The following is a 25342-nucleotide window of genomic DNA, read 5'->3' as shown; positions in this document are numbered from 1 at the left end:
GAAAATATTCTGTACTCAATAAATCCATAGATGCTGGTGTTCTGGAACATTTTTTAGATGGCTTCAAATCTTTTTGGTAAATAAAACAAACAAAGATAAAACAAAGGCTAAAATGGTAAACTATGTACCCACACATGAGCTGGATCAGCAATACTCATACTTATCGGGACATAACATGAAGTATTTCGATATTTGGATTAAAAAGGACTCACAGCAACTAAGGTTACATGGGAAGAAACTAAAAATTAAGAAAATGGAAGATGTTGGTTGTTGATCTTGATAGTAAGATTCAAGAAGTGAAACTGTTTTTAGTCCCTTTATCAATCATTGGAGAAGTGGTGCACAATAATGAATAAAATATGAAATAATTACTTTTGGAGTTGATGAGGTAAAGAGTTAAATACAATAAGTTGATTCCACCCCACAGAACAAGGTGGTTAACTGATTTGAACAGGTACTTTAGAGCTGTAATGTTAAGGCTCATATACATAACTCAAGGAGAAAGTTATACATCAATGTGGAAAAGGATGATGACGAAATAGGGGGAAGGAGTTTGATAGATAAAGAAAAAGTAGAATTTTAGATGCAAATCCTTGAAAAGAACAACAGTAACCATACAGAATAGCAAACTGCACCCCTCTATCCCCCCCAAAGGCTCATTCAACATCCTCAATACTTGTCCCGCTCCTCACATCTCCATGGGACATGACAGTATCCCAGGCTGTATTCTGCACCATCTTCAGCAAGAACTAGCTTTACCACTGAGCATCCTATTTAACCATAGCCTAATTACAAGCTTCATGCCAACAGACTGGAAAACTGCCATTGTCATCCCTTGCACAAAGGTGGTGCCACTACTGACCTGGGAAACTATCACCCCCATTAGCTTGACAAGTCTGATCTGTAAAGCCATGGAGCATATTATTACGGATCTCATAAACAAGGACATAGGCAATCTCCAAGCACTTGACTCCACCCAATTCGGATTCATCAGGGGCAGATCTTGCCTGTTGAATCTGACTGACTTCTTTGAGACTGGCACCAAGGCCCTGGATAAGGGAAAGTCAGTACATATACAGCTAACCTTCACCTGGCCAAGGCCTTTGACACAATCCCTCATTTGGGCATTATTGAAAAGCTAACACAACTGGGCATAAATCCCTATCTCATCAGGTGGGTGGCCAACTGGATCACCTATAGGACCCACAAGGACAAAACAGGCATCACCACTTCTGACAGCAGACCTGTCACTAGTGGTGTTCCCTAGGGGGTCTGTCCTTGGATCCCTACTGTTTGGCATCTACTTCTCAGAGGTCCAGGCAAAGACAAAGGTCCTGTGGCTGACCAAGTTTGTGGATGACTGTAAGGTGGGTGCTGTCATTGACTCCCCAAATAAAGTTAACATACTGCAAGAGGGTCCCACAGCAAAAAAATGACTGGTGCCAAAGTCATGGCCTTAAGTTAAATGCAAAAAAATGTATTATCATGCCATTCAGCAAAAACACGGCCCCTACTGATTACCACATCAATGGCAACCCCCTTAGCACACAACCTGTGGTAAGAGACCTGGGGACTCATATTGACAACAATCTCACATTCGACCATCATGTAGTGGCAGTGGTGAGAAAAGCCTTTTACTTGGTTCATCTCATAAGTAAAGGGGACTGCATCCAGAAAAAGGAGGTTATTACCTCTCTGTACTCCTCCCTCATTAGTCCTATAATTGTCTACAACACCCTGTTTGGTATGTACCTCTCCAAACACCTGCACCAACTGGAAATTCATGGCCTCCAACACATGTCCTATGCGGACAGGCTCAAATCACTATCACTCTACTCGGTATTGTACAGATTGCTCAGAGGTGATCTGTGTCTTGCCTACAAGGCAATATTAGACCCTGCCCTACTAGAGATGCTTCATATCCAAAGTCTAACTCCTCGAGCATTACCCGCTCGAAAGCCCTAAACCTAATATGCAACATCAACAAACTCTGCTGAAAAGACAGGTTTGTCTCCCAGAGGCTGCCCTGTCCCTGGAATAGACTTTCCATACATATCAAACAGAGTACCTCACTGACCCCTTTCAAGCACAACCTTGATGAGTGGATGGGAAACCACAAATTTGTCCCAGGGGTTCCATGTTTGTCCCTCACTAACAGGGGCGACAAGTGCTTTCTGAGGTTTTCTTTTGGGGATAAAATCTTGGCTAGGCTTGTAAGGGCCCCAGGTTCATTAGCCTAGCAACCTCCTATGATCTCCTATGAATATTATAGTCCTAAAGCAGCCAAAAGTATTTTAAGAGCTATGTCAGAGTGGGAATGAGGAAAGTAGATTTTACCAATTGGGAAATCTGCAAGTAGGGGTATATAAAACAGGCAGCAGTAGTGTGGAATTTACTGGAGGAAATTTAAAAAAAAATGAACAAAGGCATTGAAAATCAAATAACTTGAGAGGGAAAGGTAGCAGAGAGGGTTGAGGCTAAGCAGAAGTTTGGACTGCAGATTAAAGACTGGCTTCCTCAGCAGGGGTTGATAAAAGTATAAGCAAAGAGAAAGGGACAGGAGAGTGCTAAATGAAATATCAGCTCTGGTAGAGCTTTTTTTATTTGAATCTAGAACAGAAGTTGCTATTGAAAAAATAACTAATTATTAAGGCATAAAAAATATTGCATGATAACTATAAGAATCAATCAGAGTAGGTTAGAAAAGACTGGGAGAAGAAAATGGATAGGCAGTTTCCAAAGGAACAATGGTAAGAAACTCTGTAAGACTATGAAGTATTTAACAAAGTCCAGAAGATTTAGAATTGGCACATGGAAGTATCTGCATATGTATGTTTGCATCCCAAGCAGACTTCAGAAGATTTTTTTCTCAGATCAATGCTGCAGGTGTTGATAGGGGAGAGAGAGAGAGAATCGAGAACACATTTTTCGCCACGTTGGCTGATGTTAAATGTTCCCTGCAGAGTACCTTGATGGAAATATTGGGGGAACAAATAGTTGTAACTAAGGAAATGATTTTCCTGTGTTGAGATATAACAATGGAATTGCCTAGACATTGTAAGTCTTTACTAAATTTAATGCTATTGGCTCCCAAAAACGTAACTACTTCAAAACAGAAGTCAAAATGTACACCAAACATAATACAGCAGAACCTCTGTAAGTTGACCGTCCAAGGTACTGTAACAAACTCGTCAACATAGGGAACTAGGCCTAATGTACTGATACGTACATGTACTTTACTTTCTTGTACAGCTTTTATAAGAGAATATCATAAGAAATCATACATAATCAAAGCACAGTAAAATCATACATACAGTATCACACAAAATCAATACATTTACTGTTTTCTCATGTTTTAATCATTTTATTCTGAAAAAAGAGCCAGTCTTGGTCAGTTTCTTATGCTTATTACAAAGGTAAGCAGAGAAAGTACTCTCAATGCTAGCTAGACCACTCAGCATACTTGGGCATTTTTCCACAGCAAATGACGTCAACTGCATTATCAGATGCCTGACATCCTCTTCTTTTGGAGTCTCTGCAATTTCTGTGTCATCCGCACTTGCTTCTTCCACTTCATCAGCTGCTTCATGCACTTATACGCTGGTCTGTACTTTGGTCAATATCATTTGGAAAATTGCTTCTGGGTCAGGTTCATTACAGATTGCCACCTCATCATCCATTGCAACAAAACCTTCAAAATCTACTCCTTTGAATTCTGCCATGGGAGATGGACTGTCTGAAGGGGCCAAAACATCGTGCTCTTGGGTTGTGACAAATCCAACTGTCTTAAAACACTTCTGTATTGTTTCTGGCTGAACTTTATTCCAAGCAGAACTGATCCAGAGGACAGCACCTGGAGCATTAACTGATGCAGCAGATGAAGTTGCTTCCACAGGCGGACCACAGGTTTGTGTTTTAGTAATGACCCACTGCAGGAGCTAGGTGAAAAGACAGTTAACCCCAAACTGCCTCCAAAGAAGAGCAGTCAGGCAACCCTTCAGGGGCACTGTGGACGCTTGCCTGAGAAGGGATCCCCAGTCCTCTAATTTTCTATACCCTCTCTGCCTCTAGCAGAGCATCTGTTACAGGACCTTCTCTGCCTTGGGGTGTCTTATCTGATACGAAATGATAGGACAGACATTGAGATTTTCTGAACCAGAGATCTTTGCTACCCTACTGGTTCCTTGAAAAGGACCAATGAAGAGTTTTGAAGTATACTCCAATGACAAATGATATTTTGCCTTTTTTAATGTTTTTATTAAATATGACATTCTGTGGGCGGCCAAGGTGGTGCAGCGGTTAGCGTTGTTGCCTCACAGCAAGACGTTCCCTGGTTCGATCCTTGGCTGGGGTACCTACTGTGCGGAGTCTGCATGTCCTCCCTGTGGTCGCGTGAGTTTCCTCCGAGTGCTCCGGTTTCCTCCCACATCCCAAAGACATGCTGTAGGTGGACTGGACACTCTAAATTGGCCCTAGGTGTGAGTGGTTGTGTGTGTGTGTGCCTTCTGTGGAAGGTTGGGTGCTGGGCTGGAAACTCGACACTGTAAAACTCCACTGCCAATCATGACAGGACAGGTGATCCGCTGTGGCGACCCCTAACCGGGAAAATGCCGAAAGAAGATGATTAAATATGACATTCTAAAAAATGACACAGTAAGAAAAAACAAACCATAAAATTTCCATTCTTTTCATGCAGTAGTCATTTCCTTTTAAACAATTTTCATTCACTCCAGCACTTCATAAACTGCAGTTCCTTCCTGCCCTTAAATTTCACTCCTCTTCCTTAAAACTGTGTATTGTTTCCACAAATTCCATTCATGCCAATGTAATTTGCTCATTTCCTTCCCACCTCCAGTTCTTTTACCTCCTTTACAATATTCAATATTTGAGCGACAGTTGATTTTGATTACTATTTTTTAGTAATTACTTTTTGCAGCCAAGACCATTAATCTTTGTATGGCCTTAATATGGCTAAGCAATCCAGATCCTACATCCAAGCTTAAAAGGATCATTTCCTTTACTGAAACCATTTGCTCCCCAAGGTACTTGCTATTTTGCTTTCTTCTCTTTTTTTTAGGATAAAGTGGAAAACAATGTGAAAGCATAATATAAAAAAGTGATTTGAGAGAATTGAGAGAATTATGCTCCAGGGATGAAAAGTCATGGTGGTTTTAGAAGGGCAAAATTTAATTCTAATGGAAAATGTGATAAATTTGGTTGTAGGGGTACTTCAAGCTATTCCACGTAAGTGAAAGCTCGTTATTGCTGTAGTAAATTGGGGCATTTTCTTCAATATAATGTGAAGAGATGTGAACAAAGTACTAAAAAGTAGCATGTAAACCTAGCTGCAGAAAATGTGGAAATCATAAATACTTCTGGTTTGATTGTGACTTTGATGAAAGGAAAAGAGCAGGGCACAGAAAAATAAAATGAAACATTAGGTATAGAAGAAACAGAAAGTGAAAAAGAACTTGTAAAAAAAAATTAGAAGAGATGATAGCGACATATTGTTATACACATGAGATGATCAGAGGGTGGAGACTAAGGAAGGGAGGAGGTTCTAGAGTCCACAGTTACAATATAAAATAAATACATTTTAACAAAGGCAAAGAAACTTTGCAGGATGAAATGAATATTAATAAAGATAATCAAAAGATAACAGCTGCTAAACAGGTAAACATCTGAAAAATGTAAGAATGTAAAAAAAGAAAATGAGGTACTTACATATTATCGCAACCAGATTGGGTAGTTGTCCTACTTCCTAATGTTATGCTGAAAGTCATTTATCCTGCATTGGCAAGGGTCATTTAAAGTCCAACTCACTTTCCTATCACCTTGGTTCTGCAACAGGGACAGGAATAATGGCCCAATTCCGCCTTCCGGGTTGAGTCCTTTACTGCCGTAACTGAGACTAACAGTTGGTTAAGACATACAGTTCCAGTTTGCCTGTAATAGCGGGCAGTCAACCTTTTTATTTTTGTGTTTGTTTACATCTGAATTTTTAAAGGTTGCATGTTGATGTGACTTTATGTAGGGCTGAACCTTCCATGCTTTCATGTGTTTTTTTTTTTTTTTTTTTTTTTTTTTGGGGGGGGGGGGGTTACAGTACAGCGATCCTACCTAAGAGGCTTCGGAAAAAGAAAGGGGAGAATCCCCGTGTTGTAATATACACTGCAATGACTTGTTTATTGGGGTTAATTGGTTTTTCGACAAGAATAGTCAGTAAGACTATCCTAACTATTTCTGACTGTGAAAGAATCTGTGCTTGGTAATGTAAAAGTGCTGCTTGTTATCTGCCCTGTTCATTTCATTTTGTATGGAAGTGATGCGGTAAACGATGGACCCGGGTAGACAAATTAGATCCAAATTCCTGTTCCTCTTTCACAGACAAGGTGAAGCATTACTGATTTGCAATCTACATACCCCTTTTCACTGCACAAAACCCTTGTTTCGCGATAACATCAGGAGTTATGCCTAGTCCCCAATTTGGTTGCGATAATAAGTAAGTACCAAAAATGAAAATTACAGAGGATGGATAATATTACTGTACCATTAAGCCACAGTTAAGTAGAGTATTAGTGGGAAAGTGGACTAATATGATTATATATGATGTGTTAGGCTTCCTACATTATTGAATTACACACAGCGCTTTATCCCTTGTCATCCTTCGGATGAGATGGAAAAACAAGGCCCCATCTGCCAAGTTGGTGGTAACTCAGGTGGATGTAAAAGATTCCACAGTACCTTTTGAAGAGAACATGGGAAGTTCCCAGATGTCCTGGACAAATTTCCTCTAGCAGTATAAATACCACCTTGGGTCTCCCCTAAAACAAGGTTACTAGCCTAGTGAAACTAACTCCTTTAACAAAGGATAAATAGACAGATATATAGACAGACAGTTAGCGGAGTTAGAAATTATGTTGACACAGAAGGTAGTATGGTCGAAAAGAGAAGACTAACATTAGGAGATCACAGTATAATAAATGAGAAAAGCATGAAAAACAGTAAGGATAGTATGTATGTATGCTCAAATTACACCATCTAGTAGGAAAGAGTTACCAAAAAGGATACAAGATTTCATAATGGTAAAAAATTACTCTAACTTGGATGGGAGACAACAAAGAAAAACTACCTTCAGTTATAAAACAATGGACTGAAATTTGCAAGACAAGGAACTTAAATTTAGGAAAGAAAAGAAATGTACATATGAGCACTGACAAAAAAGCACCAGGGATTACTTATATGGTTTATGCAAGTATCATAAAGGAACTACACTGTAAAAGTGTGGAAGCATTTTTCTGACCATACTGTTACATACAATAACAGGAGAAGGGATAAAAAGATCAAAACTCAACTCAAACTGGTTCAGCAACAAATTGACATAACACGGAATGAACCTTTCATTTTAAAATACTGTAAATCATGGTGTGAACAGTGATATGACTAGAAAAAATATCATATTTTATATGCTCAATGTAGGAAGTGAACACAGCATTTGTTACACATTCTAACCAGTGTCTTACCTAACTATGGTGGTCCTTTAACCTATTAGACTTAGTACATTGTTAAATTTGTCTATTATGATCTGCCTAGACACTGTTTTCTATTCTTTGTGATTCTTTACTCTTCCCCGGGCATTTATCTGAGTACGTACTTATTGTACTATTTCTTGTACCCATCCTCTGTCTTCTGATAATCCTTCCAAAACTCTCTGACTAATATCCTTCACTCCCCCGGTTGTCTCCATTTCTCCTAGAACTGTACTATTCACTTTCTGCTCACACTCTGTCTATTTTTTCTCTTTGCAGTTTGCTCAGGCCATCCACAAGCCTCGGGATCATACCCCCCCCCCCCTTCGGTTCTGAAGCAAATTTTCAGCAAAAGCTCAAATCAGCCCTGGGAAATCTCAACTTTTATACACAAGCCTTCCAGTAGAATTAATTATTAGCTGAATGTCATTGAATTGTTTTTAACAATTTTCTCTTACTTTGTGACCATCATTGTGAGGTGAGCACAGCTGCACTGAGCTCCATTCAGCTTCTAACTTGGAGAGCTTTAATGAAATCAGCCACTAGGTAGGAACATACTCTACTAACTGTACACGTTCCTTATTCCCTCTGTATGCAAACAGGTGAGCTCCAGAGTCTAAGGTTAAAACTATTCCAAAACAAACCTTTAGTTCAGTCCCAATTCCCTTAGCTCTACTCATCATTAAAGAGCTTGCTAGCAGCATATGGTTTCTGTAAGCTGAGAAGATCTAACATAGTGTACTGTCTTACTTACCCTTCCTGGCTCCTGATTGTTTTTCTTTTTCTTTTCTTTTTGGACTCCCTCCTGCTGGGGTTGCTCTGCAACCAGTTCTAACCACCCAATCTCACACTGATAATTGCTACCACCCTCCCCCGAGCCATTCTCATAGGAGGCTATATCAATACAGACTCCTCTGGGAGTCATCTTTAAAATGTAGTAAGGCTAATAACTTACATCCCCATTATAAATTTACGTTTTACTTAATTGTTGTATAAATCTTGTTTCTAAAGCTCATAATCAGATTTCAATATAACCTCGTTAGAGATGGGGACATCCATCCCAAACCTGGCCCATCTCCACCTGGTGACAATAGCACCTACACCACCAACCCCATCAATAAACTACCTCTTAACAGTCCCACAAATGCTCTCCTGACATTTCACTTGAACATTCGAAGTACAAATAATAAAATCCCCAACCTGCAAGGCCTCTTAGCAGTTCATTCCCCAGACACAATGTGTCTTACAGAAACCTGGCTTAAACCTACTACTGCCGATAATGAGGTATTACCCCCAGACTACAACATACACAGATTAGACTGAACAGCTAAGAAGGGAGGTGGGATAGCAGTTCTTTACAAAAATATATTAAGTGTTAATAGAGATCCAGTTCAACCGTCCCCATTTAATAACGCAGAAATCCTCATTACCACACTGTAAATTAACAATAATAAGAGTATAAATATTGTCTGTGTCTACATTCCCCCAGGCAATAAAATAAGCACTCTGGAAGATATCCTCTAATGGTTATCCACTACCTACCCCGAAGAAACCATTGTTCTTGGTGACTAACATCGACTGGTGCACCTGCTCAGCTGAATCCTCGTCACCCATATAAATCTGTTTGGGTTCACAAAAATAATCTCTCCTACTAGGATTAGTAAACCCACCAACAGGGAAAGTATCTTAGATTCGGTACTTATCAATAGCCACCCAAGCTTGTATACAGCTGGGATTCTCCCCGATGACCTAAGTGATCATTCACTAACTTATATTATTAAGCATAAGCAGAAACCCACTACAAGACTACGTACAAAACAATCAGAAATAATAAAAACTTCAATCCTACTAACTTCCTAAACGAACTTAAATCGGTCAGCTGGTCAATCCTAAAAAAATCTGCCACTAGATGAAGCCATAACTTTCTTTAACAATAAATTCCTGAACATCCTTGACTCCCATGCTCCTGCACGTACTATAAAGAATAGATCTAATACCGCTCCATGGCTCGCAAAAGAAACTAAGATAAAAATCAAACTTAGAAATATAGCTTGGACCAAATGGCGAACAACTAAAGCCCCCCTCGACCAAGTGAGATATTGTCAGCTTAGAAATGATACAAAAAAAATCATTTTGCTAAACAAAAAAAAACTACTACCAGAACCAAGTTTTGGGCAGGTATTAACAGACTTATTCATCCAGGCAATCTACTACCCTAACCCCATCAAACTACACCCATAAATCCCCAGAAACTGTTGCCACTGCATTTACTAACTTTTTCACTGAAAGAATTCAGTCCTTAGCTAACCAACTTACTCCCACCCACTGTAACTCTACCACTAACAAACCCACTTCTCATCCCACCTTTAACTTCCACCTTTCTCTATCACTTTTATCCAATCCCTTATCAAAAAACTAAAACCAACCACTCTTTCTGCTGACCTCCTTCCTGCAGAGTACCTACAAAAGGTTGCTGAAGCTATAGCATTTCCCATCTCTATCATAATCAATAGAACACTAGCTGATGGAACTATCCCCTCAATCTGGAAAATATCCCATGTTATCCCACTCCACAAAGGTGGAAGTTCAACAGACCTGTCCAACTACAGACCCAGTGCCATTCTCTCACCACTACCCAAATTAATGAAGAAGTGCGTTCATAAGCAGCTTATGGACTATCTCATTCAGAATGGTCTGTTTGCCAACTCTCAGCATCGCTTTAGGCCACATCACAGCACCACCTCCGTCCTTTTTTTTTTTTTTTTTTTTTTTTACAAATACCATATTCCAAAACAGGAACAACAACAGGCTATCTTCAGCCCTATTTCTAGACCTGTCGAAGGCCTTTAATATGGCCAACCACAAATTACTCATCCATTCCCTAAAAATCCATCTCCCTAGATAACCATGCTATTCAGTGGTTCCTATCCTATCTGAATGGCAGACAACAGGCTGTATTATGGCAGGGCAAACTGTCCACCCTTCTACTTCTCACCCTTGGTGCTCCTCAGGGCTCTATTCTAGATCCTGTACTCTTTTCCATCTTCATCAGCAACCTTCATTCTGTCATCCCTGATGCAACCTGCATTCAATATGCAGACGATTCTACCCTGATCTGTACGGCCTCCTCCCCTTTAGATCCATGAACCTTAACACAAAACACATTTAACACAATTGAAAATTGGCTCTCTAATCATCATCTATTGTTAAATCTCAACAAAATCAAACTGTTCCTCTTTACCCCCACCAGTAGATCCATCTCCTTTTCCTTTTCCATAACATCCAACAATGGTACCTCTCTCTCTCCAGATGACCACACTAAGCTTTTAGGAGTAATAGTGGACAATAATCTCAAATTTGATCTGCATATCAATAAAACTATAAAAACCATTAATAAGAAGCTTGGCTCATTGTACAGAGGCAAACCTTTTCTAACTCCATTATCTAGGACTGCAATTGCCTGCTCACACCTACTCTCTACCTTTCTATATGACTCCCCCATACTCTCCAATTTGAGCAAAACTGAACTAAGTAAGCTCTCTCACTATTACAACCATATTGCCAGATTTGCCATAGGCTCAAGATATAGGACACATGACTGTCAAAACCTCAGTCTTCTCGGGTGGCAAGAACTGGCTAGCCTACTTCTGTTCATTCAGCTTATAGTAGTACACAGAATTCTGTACCACCCTGAAAATACTACGGCACTCAAAAATATTGTAAAGCCATACAGTAATTCAAGGCAACTACGATCATCTAATAAACTGTTGGTCCAAACCCACAAAGCCATTAACTCAGCTGGCAACTCCTTGTTTGCTAACGTCGTTGGTAAAACTGGGAAGTCACTTCCATCTAATCTTACCCTTGAACCTTTTTTAAGTGTCTTCAAAAAAGGCCTCAAACAGTATTTGGCTTTGTTCCTGTACTAACCCTGATTAATCACTACTTATTCAATGCCTTATTTAAATTAATATTGTATGCATCTCTTACTCATAACAGCTTGTTGCGACCTGTTGTTTTTTTATACTATTACACTCTGTATATATTGCGAGTACCTAATAGAAGGCTGTGTAAATATGTTGGACTCATATCTGTTATGTTCTATCTGTGTTATCTGTAGCTTTTCTCCCCGGGCCTCCGCTGAAAATGGACATATATGGTATTAAAAAACAGTTTTATTTTCTATGGGGGAGAATTTTTTCCTCAAATTAAGGGTGTAGCGATGGGGGCAAATTGTGCTCCCACTTTTGCAAATATATTTCTAGCATGGTGGGAGAAAAAATATGTTTTAAATTCTGTATATAGTAACTGTTAGTTCCATTATCAGAGATTTTTAGATGATATAGTTATTTTTGGAGTGACACAGTAGAAAAGTTACATGAATTTTTGAATTACTGGATACTACTACCTCTTTTTTGGAGTTTACCAGTTCGATAAATACAGATAGGCTTGACTTTTTTGATGTGAGTTTATTTAAGACTGTTGAGGGTATTAAGTCAAAAATATTTTGTCGAGACACTTTTTCAAATCCATACCTTCATTTCTCGAGTGCCCATCCTTATATACAAAAAAAAGAACATTTATAAGGGTCAGTTAATTCGTGCAACCAGGATGACTTCCATGGATGCTTTCTGGTCGGAATGTAAATTTATTGAAAATGTACTTATTCAAAGGGGGCTGACATTCGTACCTATGTAAGTAATTTACATCATGTAAGTACTACCCATTGTTGGGTAAAGGACTGGACACAAACCAACACTGTTTAAGGGAGGGTGATCCCTTGGTTTACTCAAAAGCCCTTACCCTAGACTTCAGTGTAGACTCCAAAATGGTAGTGGATGTAATAACACAGGACTGGAATAGGTTTACTTCATTGACGGACCTTAAGGGTGTCAACAAGGAACCCCTGAAGATTAGTTATAAGAGGGGTGAAAATTTGAAAGACCCGTTTGAGAGATGGAGTAATTTGAAGTCTGATAATATTACTAAGAGAAAAGATACCTTCAAATGTGGAGCATGTACACAGTGGACTTTTACTTCCAAAACAGACCGGGTATTTTTAAAATGTAGGAATAAATGGATGTATGGTAAATGTTTTAGTAATTGCAATTCTAGTGGTTTAGTATATTTAGTTATATGTAGCACGAACAGTTTTGTGTGTATGTTCCTTTAAGGACAATTTGAGTATGTAATTAATGTTTTAATTGTTTTTTTGGCGGGATATTTAAATGATTTGTGGTTTTTAACTGTTGTCTGATGAAGTTTGCTTACAAAGTAAACAAAAGTGCTAACTATAATTCCTGCTGGCTTGGTGTGGTTCTTTGTTTTTTTGTTTTTATATATTTAGTTATTTGTAAGACCTGCGATGCCTTTTATGTGGGCAAGACCAAATGAAAGTTGAAAAGACGCATATATGAGCATATGTATGACGTTAAGAAAGGTAATGCTAACAATGCTTTATATAAACATTCTTTGGATTGCCCAAGGGCAACGTATGAATTTTTTATCTTGGAGGTTGCTATACCTGATGTGAGGGGTGGTGCCTGGGAGACTACCCTAGAGTATAGGGAATTACTGTGGTAGATTACCCTAGATGCAGGCAGGACCCCCAGGTTAAATGAGAATATCTCAATAGCACATCTACTGAAACTCAGGTCTGCTAAGCTATAATGTACTATGTAAATATATATTTTTTTATAAATGTATATATTTTATAAATATATATTTTTTACACATTAAGACATTTCATTTTATTATATTGTTTAATATGAGTGATTGTATGAATAGTTTTCAGCTTTTACTATTGTACAAAAAATGTCTTTTATGGTGTGTAATTATAATGTTTGGACACTAGGTGGCAATATTCTGATACTTTTGTATGTCTTTTTTAAAATTTTACTCTGCAATTTTATTGGCTATTTTACGACTAGGGGGTTTATTTAATGGGCCTCAGCTATGTAATTTATTATTCTGATGAAGTTCCTGTGAATGAAAACGTATTTGGAGTGTTATCAGCGTGTTGCTTGCTTTTATTCTGTGACATTAAACCTTGGAGGAATGTGTGACCTTGTGTGCTTCCTTCCAGCCTTTTTACTTCTGTTTTCAAATGTAAAATAAATAAATAAATAAAAAATAAAATGTACACTGAAGAGAAAAGGAAGTATAAGAATATGTACACTGAATAATATGAAAATAACACACGGGGGAAAAAAAACGAAAATATGAGGAAGTATAGAAAAAATAAAGGACTTTATGCATGTGGAGGCAAAAGTACACCATTAAATGGAGATGAGAAGAAATAAACCCTTTAATGAACATAAAATAAAGCCAAATCAATAATAAACATTTTTCTGGATTTACAAGGTAAGAACATGGAAGTGTCGAGGAAAAATTTTAAAAACAATGAATGAAAATGCTCTAAACATCTCTCTCTCTCTCTCTATATATATATATATATATATATATATATATATATATATATATATATATATATATATAATCTGTATCTATCTATATATATCATTTTTTTAACAAAGTATCAAAGAATTCAGGTGATAAATAATTTATTTTGAGTTAAATAAGGCTTTAAGTAAATTAAAGGTTGATTCAATTACAAGGCTGGATGGAATGGGCTATGATTATGATAAATTATTAACAGAAACTGTTAATGTTATGAATGAATGGTTATAATAGGAATACAGGATTTGGAAGAATTCACAACAGTGATAATATATATGTAATTCAGCTCTACTGGCACAGAGGGATGAAGTCCTGTCTATGACCCAAGTGACCCAAGATCGATTACCAGCTCTGGAACCTACTACAGATGATGGGTGGACAAGAAAGGGGAGAGGTTGTAGACTGCACAGTTCCAACACAAAATAAATATATTTTACTAAAGGTGAAGAAAGTGTGCAGGATGAAATGAATAACTTTTAGTTTTACTGAAAAGTGAAATACTAGAATAAGGTTTGAGCCAAACTTTAAATGTGAGAAAGAAAAAAATGGAAAAAGCTAACAAAGTTTTAAAAATGTGGAATGCTTTTAAAGTGCCTTCTTAAAAAAAAAGAAGTACTTGCAAATAACGTAATTTTAAGCCTACTCAATTATATGGCAGGAATACACGTTTTCCATCCAAATTACAAAAAAAAAAGTATACTGGAACTATTTCATTGTTTTCTGAGGTTCTCGTTTAAATCCAATACATAGGTGCATTATAGAAAATGATTAAAAGAAAAGAGGGTAGACGTTAGTAAACCTAGTACATCTGCACAAAAGAGGACAGAAGTTAGTAAATCCAGTACATCTATACAATGCGCTAAAAGAAATGAAGAATAATTAAAATATTTTATGTGAAGCTTAAGAATGATGCAAAGACAAAAGACTTTTGGGTATGCATTAGATAGGGGAGGAAAAGCAAATATGCAAACGTTAATTATTCTTTTGACTATGGAAGGAAGGTAGTGGCAAAAAGCCAGGGTACCTTTTTGGCTGGGCTTGTATGGGTCCTAGGGCCGATAGCCTAGTACCTACCTATGAAATGTGAATACATTAAAGGACAGGCTAAAATGGAACCAAGGGGGCTCAGAATTATTAAAAATATGCACAGAAAGATACAAATGTTAAGAAAAGAAATACGTATATAAAAGACTGAGCTGATATACAAATGATGAAGAATGGAAAGATTTTGTATGGAGTTTACTACTAGCAATAGTAACTGTAAAACAAGAAAGAACGTCTTTACTTCCAAGATGTACAGTGGAAGGAGACTTTAGAATATGTACTTACACACTGTAAAAAAAAGGGTATCTGGGTAGTGGTACTCAAAAAAATTGAACAAAGACAAATATGCTTACACGTAGACAGCAAACAATGTAGATATTACAGAAATTTCAATAATGAAGTGGAAAGGACAGATAAAAAAAAATAAGTTATTTACTGATAATATGGGCAGGCAGATAAGGCGATGTTATATTTAAGGAGAAATGGGATAATGCAGATTAATTAAGAAAAAATGGAAGTACTGGCTGTGGAACAAACTGGGAAGGGTAAAATAAAATGCTTAAAGTGTTTTACCATATGAAAACGTTTGTATACACTGCAAATAAGATGCAACTATTTTTCCTTTTAAATTTGTATACAGAATGCATGCCACTGCAAGCAATGTTTTGATGGATGGATGAAGTAAAGAACCACTCATTTTTCTTTCCATTTTTGAAATGTTTGATTATTCTGTTTTTCTTTTACTTTTCATGCAATCTTTTATGGTGCACTAAAGAAAAACGCTATTGCAAAATTCAAAATGATTAATAAAATCGCTTCTGCTCTTTATCAGAATGGAAGAAAGGTTTCAGTATAATGACTTGAGAAATATAAATAAATGTATGATTTGTTATGGTTACTACAAAAACAGCACCTCTTCACCAAAAGAAATGAATCAAGGTTACAATGTGGGCTATGAGAGAAATATGGGGATGCAAGTATAGGAGATGACTGTACTAAAACATATGGAACATGAACCAAGTATTACAAGATATTATTATTCAAGTTCTATGAAAAAGTGAAACTGATATATTTATGAATAAGTATGAAATAAGTTTTACTCATGTTCATTGCATGTCAAGAAAAATATTAGCTTTTTTATTTTTCATAATTTTAGTTATTGTTCAGTTGCTGAACTGACTATAAAAGTTAATAAACAGAAATAAAGCCACCCCTACTCTTTCTTTTTTGATTTCTCCAAGTCTTTTGGGTTTCTAACACCATGACGGGAATGGACCCCATTCCTAAGTCAGAGTACGATTAAAGTTCATGAAATTAGTATTACTTCACTCTTTGATGTTTTTCAGTAAGAGTCATGGGATGTTTTACATCCACCTGAGATATCACCAACTTATGCAGAAGGGATCCCAGTTTATCGTCTAGTATGAAGGCCACCTCAGTGGTGCAGCAATTCCCCCCTTCCCATGGAGGTGTGTGTGTGTTGTCTTTTGGGTTTTCCCGGTTAGGGGTCGCCACAGTGGAACTCCGGTCTGCTAATGATTGGCAGTAGATTTTTACGTGCCGAGTTGCCAGCCCTGACGCACAACCTTCAACGAAGGTACGCCCATTCACGCATGTCTCCACACAGAAGATGCTCTAGCTGAGAATCGAACAGGACAATGTCTTACTGTGAGGCAACAACGCTACAGCACCACCACCACCGCAAGAAAATAAATCAAAGCATATAGTGCAGGAGCAAATCCCACAATCTTCTGATCTTCCACCAAAGGCAAGAGAGCTACCTGTTGAACCAACGACCAGTAGTGTATAGCAAGGGTGTGGTGAAGCGGGTCTGCTGGGGCACTAAGTGTTAGTTTGCGAGAGCATCAGATCCATCTCATTCTTAAGTGACAAACAGGCATTCAGAAATGAATGCCAGTACTGCACTGGTGGTCAGAACTAAGGCACTTTAGTGTTCCATGTGTAGTAGAACTGTAGCAGCTGTTTGTTACATTCTTAGCAAGCAGTGTGCGTTTTTTTCCCCCAATAAGTCCTGTGTCAGAACTTCAGAACTGAAGATTGCTTTAGTGCTCATGGACTGTAGCAATTTCAGCTTTGTTCACTTCATTTCTTCTATTTAAAAAGTGCTGTTTTCATAGTAACCACAGGAAATTAAGCCTTAATTGATATTTCTCAAGTCAGTAAGCAGCTTTAGTTGCTACAGTTTAAAAGAAAAAAACATTGCTTTTTCTTTTCCTCAAGGTCCTTTTTGTTATTCTTAACTAGAGTTGAAGAGGGTGCCAGATTGGGGGATGGCACCGGGGACAAGAATAGCTAGCTATACATCTGCCAACAACTCTCTTTCTCTTTTCTTCATTCCATTTATGTGATGCATCTATGTGATGAAAAGAGCAGCAAGTAAGGTCTCAAACGTTAAATGGTAACAGCAATGAATGATGCCGCTGAACTTCAGACACTCAGAAGAATAGCTTCAAATGGGATTGATTTGTAAAGGACCAAGGCAAAACGTGATATTTTGCTTTGGTATTTGATAACCTAGACAACTGGTAGGCTGAAATCTCCGACAGCAAGGAAAAGATAATAACAAGGCAAGCAGTGGGAGAGAAGTGCAGAAGTGGTAGCCAACATACCCTTTAATGCAGATAAAAAGAGTATACATATGGGCCAAAATACCAAAGGCTGCACAGTATCCACAAACATAGCACTTAGATTTTTTTTCTTACAGGGTAAATAATAGTAGCATAAGGTTGTTACAATAGCGGAGAATCATGTCAGAAGTCTGAATTAACTATGATCTTGTTATAAACTACAAATAAAGTACCAGACAATGTAGACTTGCTCTGTGCCATAGTCGAAAACCAGCGTATGATCCAGATGACCAGACATCAGCTAGTGGCTCAGGCACTGGAAGAGCTGGGCAAAGGAGATGAGTACTTTACACCAGCTCGCCGTCCTGTGGGGATGGAATGGTGGTATGAGTTGGCCAAGTCCTTCTTGTACAAGTGGAAGTTTGCATGACAACAATGACTGCAGATGTTTTGAATGTGGGTCTGGCACTGCAAGCCAGTGATGGTAGCATATCCAGGGAAGGTGAGGAGTACCCCTGTGATGATGCAGGTGCTCATGGCAGCCACTGGAAGGTGTGTTTAGGGACCTAATCACAAATCCTCCAATGGCTAACTGGACAAGACATCTCTGCAGAAGGGAGAGTTGATGGTTGTCAGGGAATGGGGAACAAAGGCAATTAAAAAGAAGAAGAAGAAAAAAAAAAAAGAACTAGCCAATGATGCTGAAACCACGTGCAAAAATGTGCACCACCAAATGCTAAGTATTGATATTCAGGACCAAACATACTGTCTTCTTAAAGAAACAGTAGATAAGACTTCAAGAAGGCACCACACACAGTAAATGAACTGGAGAAGCTAGCACCATGAGGTAGCAATGTTAACAGGTCACAGGTCACAGGTCTGTTAAGCTGCTGGATGACTAAGCCATGCCTTATAAAGGACAGTATGCAAATTATGTATAAATCAACATCAACAAGCCAATGCAAAATACAAGAAAAAACAAAGACAACAAAACTACACTTTGTAAATTAAAGAATAACCTACTTATCTCACATACCTCTTTCTTGGCAGAGGGCGGACAGTAGAAAAAGTAGTGTGAATTAGAGGGCACCACCTTGAAATACTCTCCTCCAATCTGCAAAAATTTATCCTAGGAAGAAAAAAATTGTAAGTGTATGATCTTAGATTATAACAAAGAGTTATAATGCTCTAGTCAACCATGTGACAGCTAAGATAATGACATTCAACACTTAGTATCATGGTACAAAAGAAGCACAGATATTCAAAGCAATGTGCATTTAGTGTTAAAACAAGCTTTTTGTTCAACAGAAATCATGCAAGTCAAAAGCAAAACACAGTATAAAATTCCAGTACTATCACCTTCAAACGGAGAAGATGGGATACAGCTCAACACACAGTTACTAACACAGAGCTGACACTAAAAATGTTGCAATCATGGGCAGATATGCATGTCTTTAAATCTAGGTATCTCACATCAACAGAGGAAACAAAACATATTGATTCTTAGTTTATTAGTTTATCTATGAGAGGACCCTCACTGACTCCTCCAGGGTAGCTATTCCCACATTCACCAATCATAATCTGCAACTTCATTTGTACAATTCCTGATCATCTGTACACCCATACTGTGACTGAGGTCTAACTAACAAGGAACTCCAAAAAAATGCAGCTGGTGGAAAAGAATCATCCAAAGGGAATAGAGACAGGGTATTCCTTATCAATTGGGGTCCTCAGGAAAGGAAACATCTTGGGGAAAAAGCTGTGGTGGCTGTAATAACTAAAGATTTTTAAAGAGCCATAAGACTCAGCTTCATATAGACACATTTCAATTTTAAAGTATGATTATAAAGTCTTTATGTCTAGACCAGCTAAATGAATGGCAAAGGTGTTGCCAAAATTAATAGATATGGATCAATGTGGTTTTGAGGAGGGAAGACAAAACACTGGACAACATTAATAGAACAATGATCTTGACCTCGCCAAGGCTTTCGACACCATCCCCATTCTAGAATTATAGCTAAACTCACTAAACTAGGTATAAATTCCTACATCACAAGATGGGTTGCCAATTGGCTCACTGACAGAACCCACACTGTAAAAGTTGCACACTCCACATCTGACTTCAAACCAGTGACAAGTGGAGTACCACAGGGTTCAGTCCTGGGACCTCGCCTGTTTGGTATCTACTTCTCTGAAATACAGGCTAACACAGAAGGCCTTTGGCTAACGAAGTTCGCAGATGACTGCAAACTAGGAGCCCTAACTGAGTCCCCAAATGATGTGGATATCCTACAGAAGGGCCTCACTACGACAGATGGCTGGTGTCAGAGCCATTGCCTCAAGCTCAATGCCAAAAAGTGCACTGTCATCCCCTTTGATAAAAACTCTGTACCCATGAACTACCACATAGGCGGCAGTCTACTTAACACCAAATGTGTGATAAGAAACCTGAGGATCCAGACAGAGGTACATTCCAAAAGGGGCATAGTACTCTATAATGGGTCCTTTGACATCGCCACAGTAGTCAGGAAATCCTTCTGCGTGGCACACCATCACAAAAGGGTTCTCATCTAGGACAAAAGAGGTCATTGTTCCCCTCTGCTCAACACTCATTAGACCCATTATAGAGTACTATGCCCCTTTTGGAATGTACCTCACAAGACATCTGCAGCAGCTGGAAAGGCCACAGAAGTATCTCACAAAGAGGATTACTGGCCTCAAACAGATGCCCTACACTGACCGTCTCAAAAAACTCCAGCTTTACTCTGTAGCATATCACCTACTCCGAGGTGATCTCTGCCTAACATATAAAGCTATGTCAAACCCAGAGCTGTTGGACATGCTACACTTAAAGAAATACCAATCCCTCTGAGCTACACGCTCTAGGGACCTAAAGCTTGTCACCACAATAAACACGACATGCTGGAAGGACAGATTCCTGTCCCAGAGACTTCCCATACTCTGGAACAAGCTGCCCATCTATGTCAAGCAAGGTTCCTCATTAGCACTCTTCAAGAAAAATCTTGACAAGTGGATGGGAAATAGGAAATACACCCTGGGGATCACTTCTGTGGCTCTGCTCGACACGGGCACAGAAAAATAACTTTCCTGGGTGGCATAAACCAGGGAACCTTGTTGGCTAGGCTTACTTTGGCCCTTGGGCCGACAGCCTAGTACCTACCTATGATGATCCAGAGGGAAGAAGAATGTAAAAAAAAAATACAACTGTTGTTGGTGGGTCTTGATGCAGAGAAAGCGTTTTACAGAGTAAGCTGCAATTTTATGAGTAGGGCAACAGAAGCATTTGCATTCCCTGATACAATAATAAGGTTAATTAGGAGGATATATGAAGGACTGGAAGCAAGAATTAAAGTTGGCGGATTCCTCTCTGATAAGCTATTTCTGAACAGAGGAACCAAGTAGGGGTGTCCTCTTCCCCTTTTGTTATTTGCTTTATATTTAGATCCACTGGCAAAGAAAATAAGGGACTCAACAATTCAAGGATATAGTTGGCACAGTAATCAAGAAAAGTCGGCTTTGTTTGCAGATGATATTTTCTCCCTGATAAATCAGAAAAAGACACCTCAGCACTGTGGAATATTTTGAGACAGTTTCAAGTATTTTGGGTATATAAAATTAATCATAGGAAGTCACTAGGCTATTGGCCCTGAGGCCCTTACAAGTCTAGCCAAGAATTTAGCCCATGTTCCAACAAGTCAGCACCCTATGCCACTGTCCAGGAGGGACACAGGTGGAATACCAGAAGTGTATTTTCTGTTCTCCATTCAGTTATTCAAGTTGTGCTTAAAAAGCATTAACGAGGTACTCTGCTTGACGAGGAGCGGGAGTCTATTCCACAGAAGGAAGAGTCTCTGGGACACAAATCTGTCCCGTCAACAAGTCCTGATGTCACAGACCAAGATGAGGTCGTGGATGTGAGTTACTCGAGTGGAGCTTGACTTGTGGATATGTAACATTCCCATCAGGGCGGGTCTGAGATTGCTTTGTATGCCAGACAGAGGTCACCTCTGAGGAGTCTGTAGGAGACTAAGTAGAAAAGATAAAACAAGAGCTACAGCCATAAATTATGTACCCACACTACAAACTGGTTCAGGGAGCCACGGTGGTGCAGGGGTTAGCGTTGTTGCCTCACAGCAAGAGGTTCTCTTGTTCGATTCTCGGCTGGAGCGCCTTCTGTGTGGAGTCTGCATGTTCTCACCATGGTCGAGTGATGCTTAAAGACATGTAGGTGGGTGCAAGTGTGAATAGGTCTGCCTTCCTTGAAGGTTGGGCATCGGGCTGACAACTTGGCACCATAAAAATCCACTGCCAATCATTAGTAGACCAGAGTTCCACTGTGGCGACCCCTAACCAGGAAAAGCAAAAGAAAGACTACAAACTGGTTCAGCAATAACCATATTTATGTGGGCAAGATAAGATGAAGTACTTAGGAGTGTGTATTAAAAAGACTTGTGTTACAACAGCTAAGATATGTGGGAAGAGACTAAACAAAAGATAATACAAAAACAGAGAAACTGGCAGCTCTTGTTTATGGATCCAGATAATAAGATGCAGACATTGAACATGTATTAATCCCTTTAATTTTCATTGAGCACAGGAAAATTTATGGTCAATAATAAATAAAGAGTTGAAAGAATTTGTCTTTGAGGTAAAGAGGCCAAGAATTAAGTTGGATAAGTTGGCCCTTCCTATAGAACAAGGTGGGTTAGGATTACCTGATTTGAAGGGATATTTTACAGCTATGCAATTAATACGCATATGCATAATACAAGCAGAAAGTTATAATTCGAAGTGGAAAGGGATGAAGATGAAGCAGGGGGAATTCAACAAAACAAGGACAGAGTGGAATTTTGGATGCAGGTTGTTTAGGAAAATAACAGACATACATAATATTATATTCAAAAAGTAGCAAAAAGTATTCTAAGAACTAAGCCAACATCAGAACTGTGAAAGACTATTTTGCCAATAGGGATGAATGTACCTAGGGCCTAGGGATACAGGGAACAGGCAAGAGGGGACTGGAATTTACTAGGAAAAATCAAAAGAACCAAAGTTTTAGGAGCAAATAACTAGAAGGAAAGGTAACAGAATGGGATGAGAACAAGAAGATATCTGCACTGCAGGCTGCAGACTGTCTTCACAACCAGGGATTGATATCAGAATATAGACAAAGAGAAAGAGCTAGGGAATCCTAAGTGAAAGACCTGTTCTGGTAGAGTTATCAGTTGAATATAGAACAGAAGTCACTGTTAAAAAAATAATTAGTAGGGCATATAAAATATTGCACAATAACTATAAGAATCAGTCAGAGGAGGTTAGTAAAGACTGGAAAGAGAGACTGGATAAGCAATTTTCAAGTGAACAATGGGAGGACATATGTATGGCTCCCAAGTATGAAACAAGGTCTAGAGGGTTTAGGATTTTTGCCGGGAAGTGTCTTCACAGGTATTTTTACACCACAAGCAGACTCCAAAAAAAATTTTCCTCGGCTAGATGACACACACTGCAGGTACGATAAGAAAGAAAAACAACTGGGAACATATCTTTTTGAAGTGCAATGAGTTGACAGAATTTAAAAATTCTCTACAGAGTACTCTGCCAAAAATACTGGGTGAGCAAATGAATATCACTAAGGAAAAGATTCTTTTGAGCTGGGATACAAGATCTGAACCGCTGTGTTGTTTCATTCTGGTGGCCGCCAAAAAATGCAATTACTCAAAAATGGGAATCAAAGTCTAAACAAACTGTATTTGAAGTACTGAATACATTAACAGAGATAAAAGAACTGGAGGTGGGATTTTTAGAAAAGGGAAGGAACAAATTACATATAAATAAATGGAAATTGTGAAAACAATATATGCAGAACAATGTTCTGGAGAAGAAGTGAGGTATAATGGAAAACAGGAACTGAGCAATGTATGTACCGTTGGACTAATACTTGTTAAAAAAAGAACATACGCAATGTATAATGTATACAACTGGAAACATTATTATGCTTTGTTTTCTGCTATACTCATTTATGTTTGTTTGTGTCTTAAGTGATAATTTAATAAATGTATTAAATAAGGTTGGTGGGTCCTCTCACAGATCAAGTGATGGATTACTAAATATCAGGAACCCTCCTAGACAGTTTCTCTCTTGGGTGGAATCCGCAACAGTTGTCATGACAGTGAAAGGATATAAGAATCACATGATCAAATAATTCAGACAAGTGAATCCAGGAACAATAATTTCCCAAATGCGGCCCGACTCTCCAAGTCACTGTAAAGACAGTAATGCTCAGTGAACTTGTACACTGGACTATGTAGATACAGCACAGATATCTGCAATGGATGCATTAATGAAACAGGCAGTAAAGACAACCATTTGTTTGGCAGCATTGCATGGTGTTTTTTACCAAATGGAAGAGTAAAACTGACCCAAAAATGTGCAAACAGAGGTGCAAATATTGTGCCCCAAAATGTTTAAGTAGTGGTGTAAATAGTATTTACAGCAGTGTTGCAAAGAATCCATTATAAATACAGTGAAGTTTCTTCAAATGGTTTAAGTGTTAAACTATAACTGTTATTTTAAGAACAAAACGTCTGGCTGTATTAATAACCGCAGGAATGTTTAATAAGTTACTGGATGTAATATAAAAAGAAAGCTCATAAAGGTTTTCTTTTGCATTTCTTTATTTTTAAAAGTTTTGCTCAGCCTCGACGATTGCTGATTGTTTTTGACCTGTGGCAATCTGTAAAACTTTAAAATCCAAAGCATGGTCATCAACTTCCGACAAAGTTCTTTTTGAAGAACAAAGCTCAGGCACAGTTCATTTAAAGAAAACCATTTTTATTGTAGTGATAGGGAGATATGTTAAAGTCATTCAATTGCTGAGTTTATATTTGCTGCGAAAAAGGAGCATTACCAGTCAGCTCCAACTCTTGGGAAGTATCTTCCAGTTGGGCAGAGGTGGATGTCTATGGGAGGAACCAGTCCAACACTCTATCACAGTTATTCATTTAACCATTTACAGTCCAAATACTAACACAAAACACCTTACCTGTTTCCACACTTGTATGATTTGTGCCTGAAATGATCATTTTTCCAATATGGTCAAGGATTAAATTTTATTTTTAATTTATATTTGATTATGACCCTTTTATCAGTAAAACTTAAAAATGTTAACCATGGTTATATTACTGTTAAACATACCCTGTGGCACCTTCGTAAGTCTTCCTCAATTACTTTACCGTAATTTTGTTTTGTGCAAGGTTAGCTGATGGTTATAATTCAGGGTCTGCTCTATTTTAAAGTTATTTTTTTTTTTTTTGAAAATATAACATTACTGCGTGTAAAATACAGTACCTTCCAGTGATTTTCAAACCCTTATCAACAAGAAACAGTATTACATCTTTAAAATTATAGTCGGGCATATAAAACACTTGCAAACTAGAAAGGAAGTCTAATTTTCTGTCCATTTTTTTTCTTTTTTTTTTTTTGGGGGGGGGGCACAGATGATGGTTCCTTCAATAAAACGTGGTGATTAAGTATGCAGTTAACTGAAAGGAGTTTAGTCCTGAAGTTTTTCCAGCTAAAAGGTCTATCTGCCAAGGAAATGACTTTTTGCCTAATTTGTCATTTTTGTTGCCATCCAAATGGTTGTAGTCAATTCTATGATGTGGAATTTAAAGGTTCTATGTTCTCCAGTTTCTTTTGTGT

General features: G+C 38.3%; 1 protein-coding gene across 2 annotated transcripts in view; it reads right to left on the bottom strand.

Moving 5' to 3' along the window:
- SZT2 (SZT2 subunit of KICSTOR complex) overlaps positions 1 to 25342 on the bottom strand; it is a 3556133-nt gene that overhangs the window by 2236217 nt on the left and 1294574 nt on the right. For both annotated transcript variants that reach the window (XM_044085412.1, XM_044085413.1), the window contains exon 30: positions 18657 to 18749. In XM_044085412.1, coding sequence (XP_043941347.1) covers positions 18657 to 18749 — 93 coding nt within the window. The remainder of the gene's footprint in view (positions 1 to 18656; positions 18750 to 25342) is intronic.

This window comes from Protopterus annectens, chromosome 10.part0 (genome assembly GCF_019279795.1).
Source record: "Protopterus annectens isolate FY-2018-M chromosome 10.part0, PAN1.0, whole genome shotgun sequence".
Taxonomy (NCBI): Eukaryota; Metazoa; Chordata; order Ceratodontiformes; family Protopteridae; genus Protopterus; species Protopterus annectens.
This window is presented reverse-complemented; position numbering and strand designations above follow the sequence as displayed.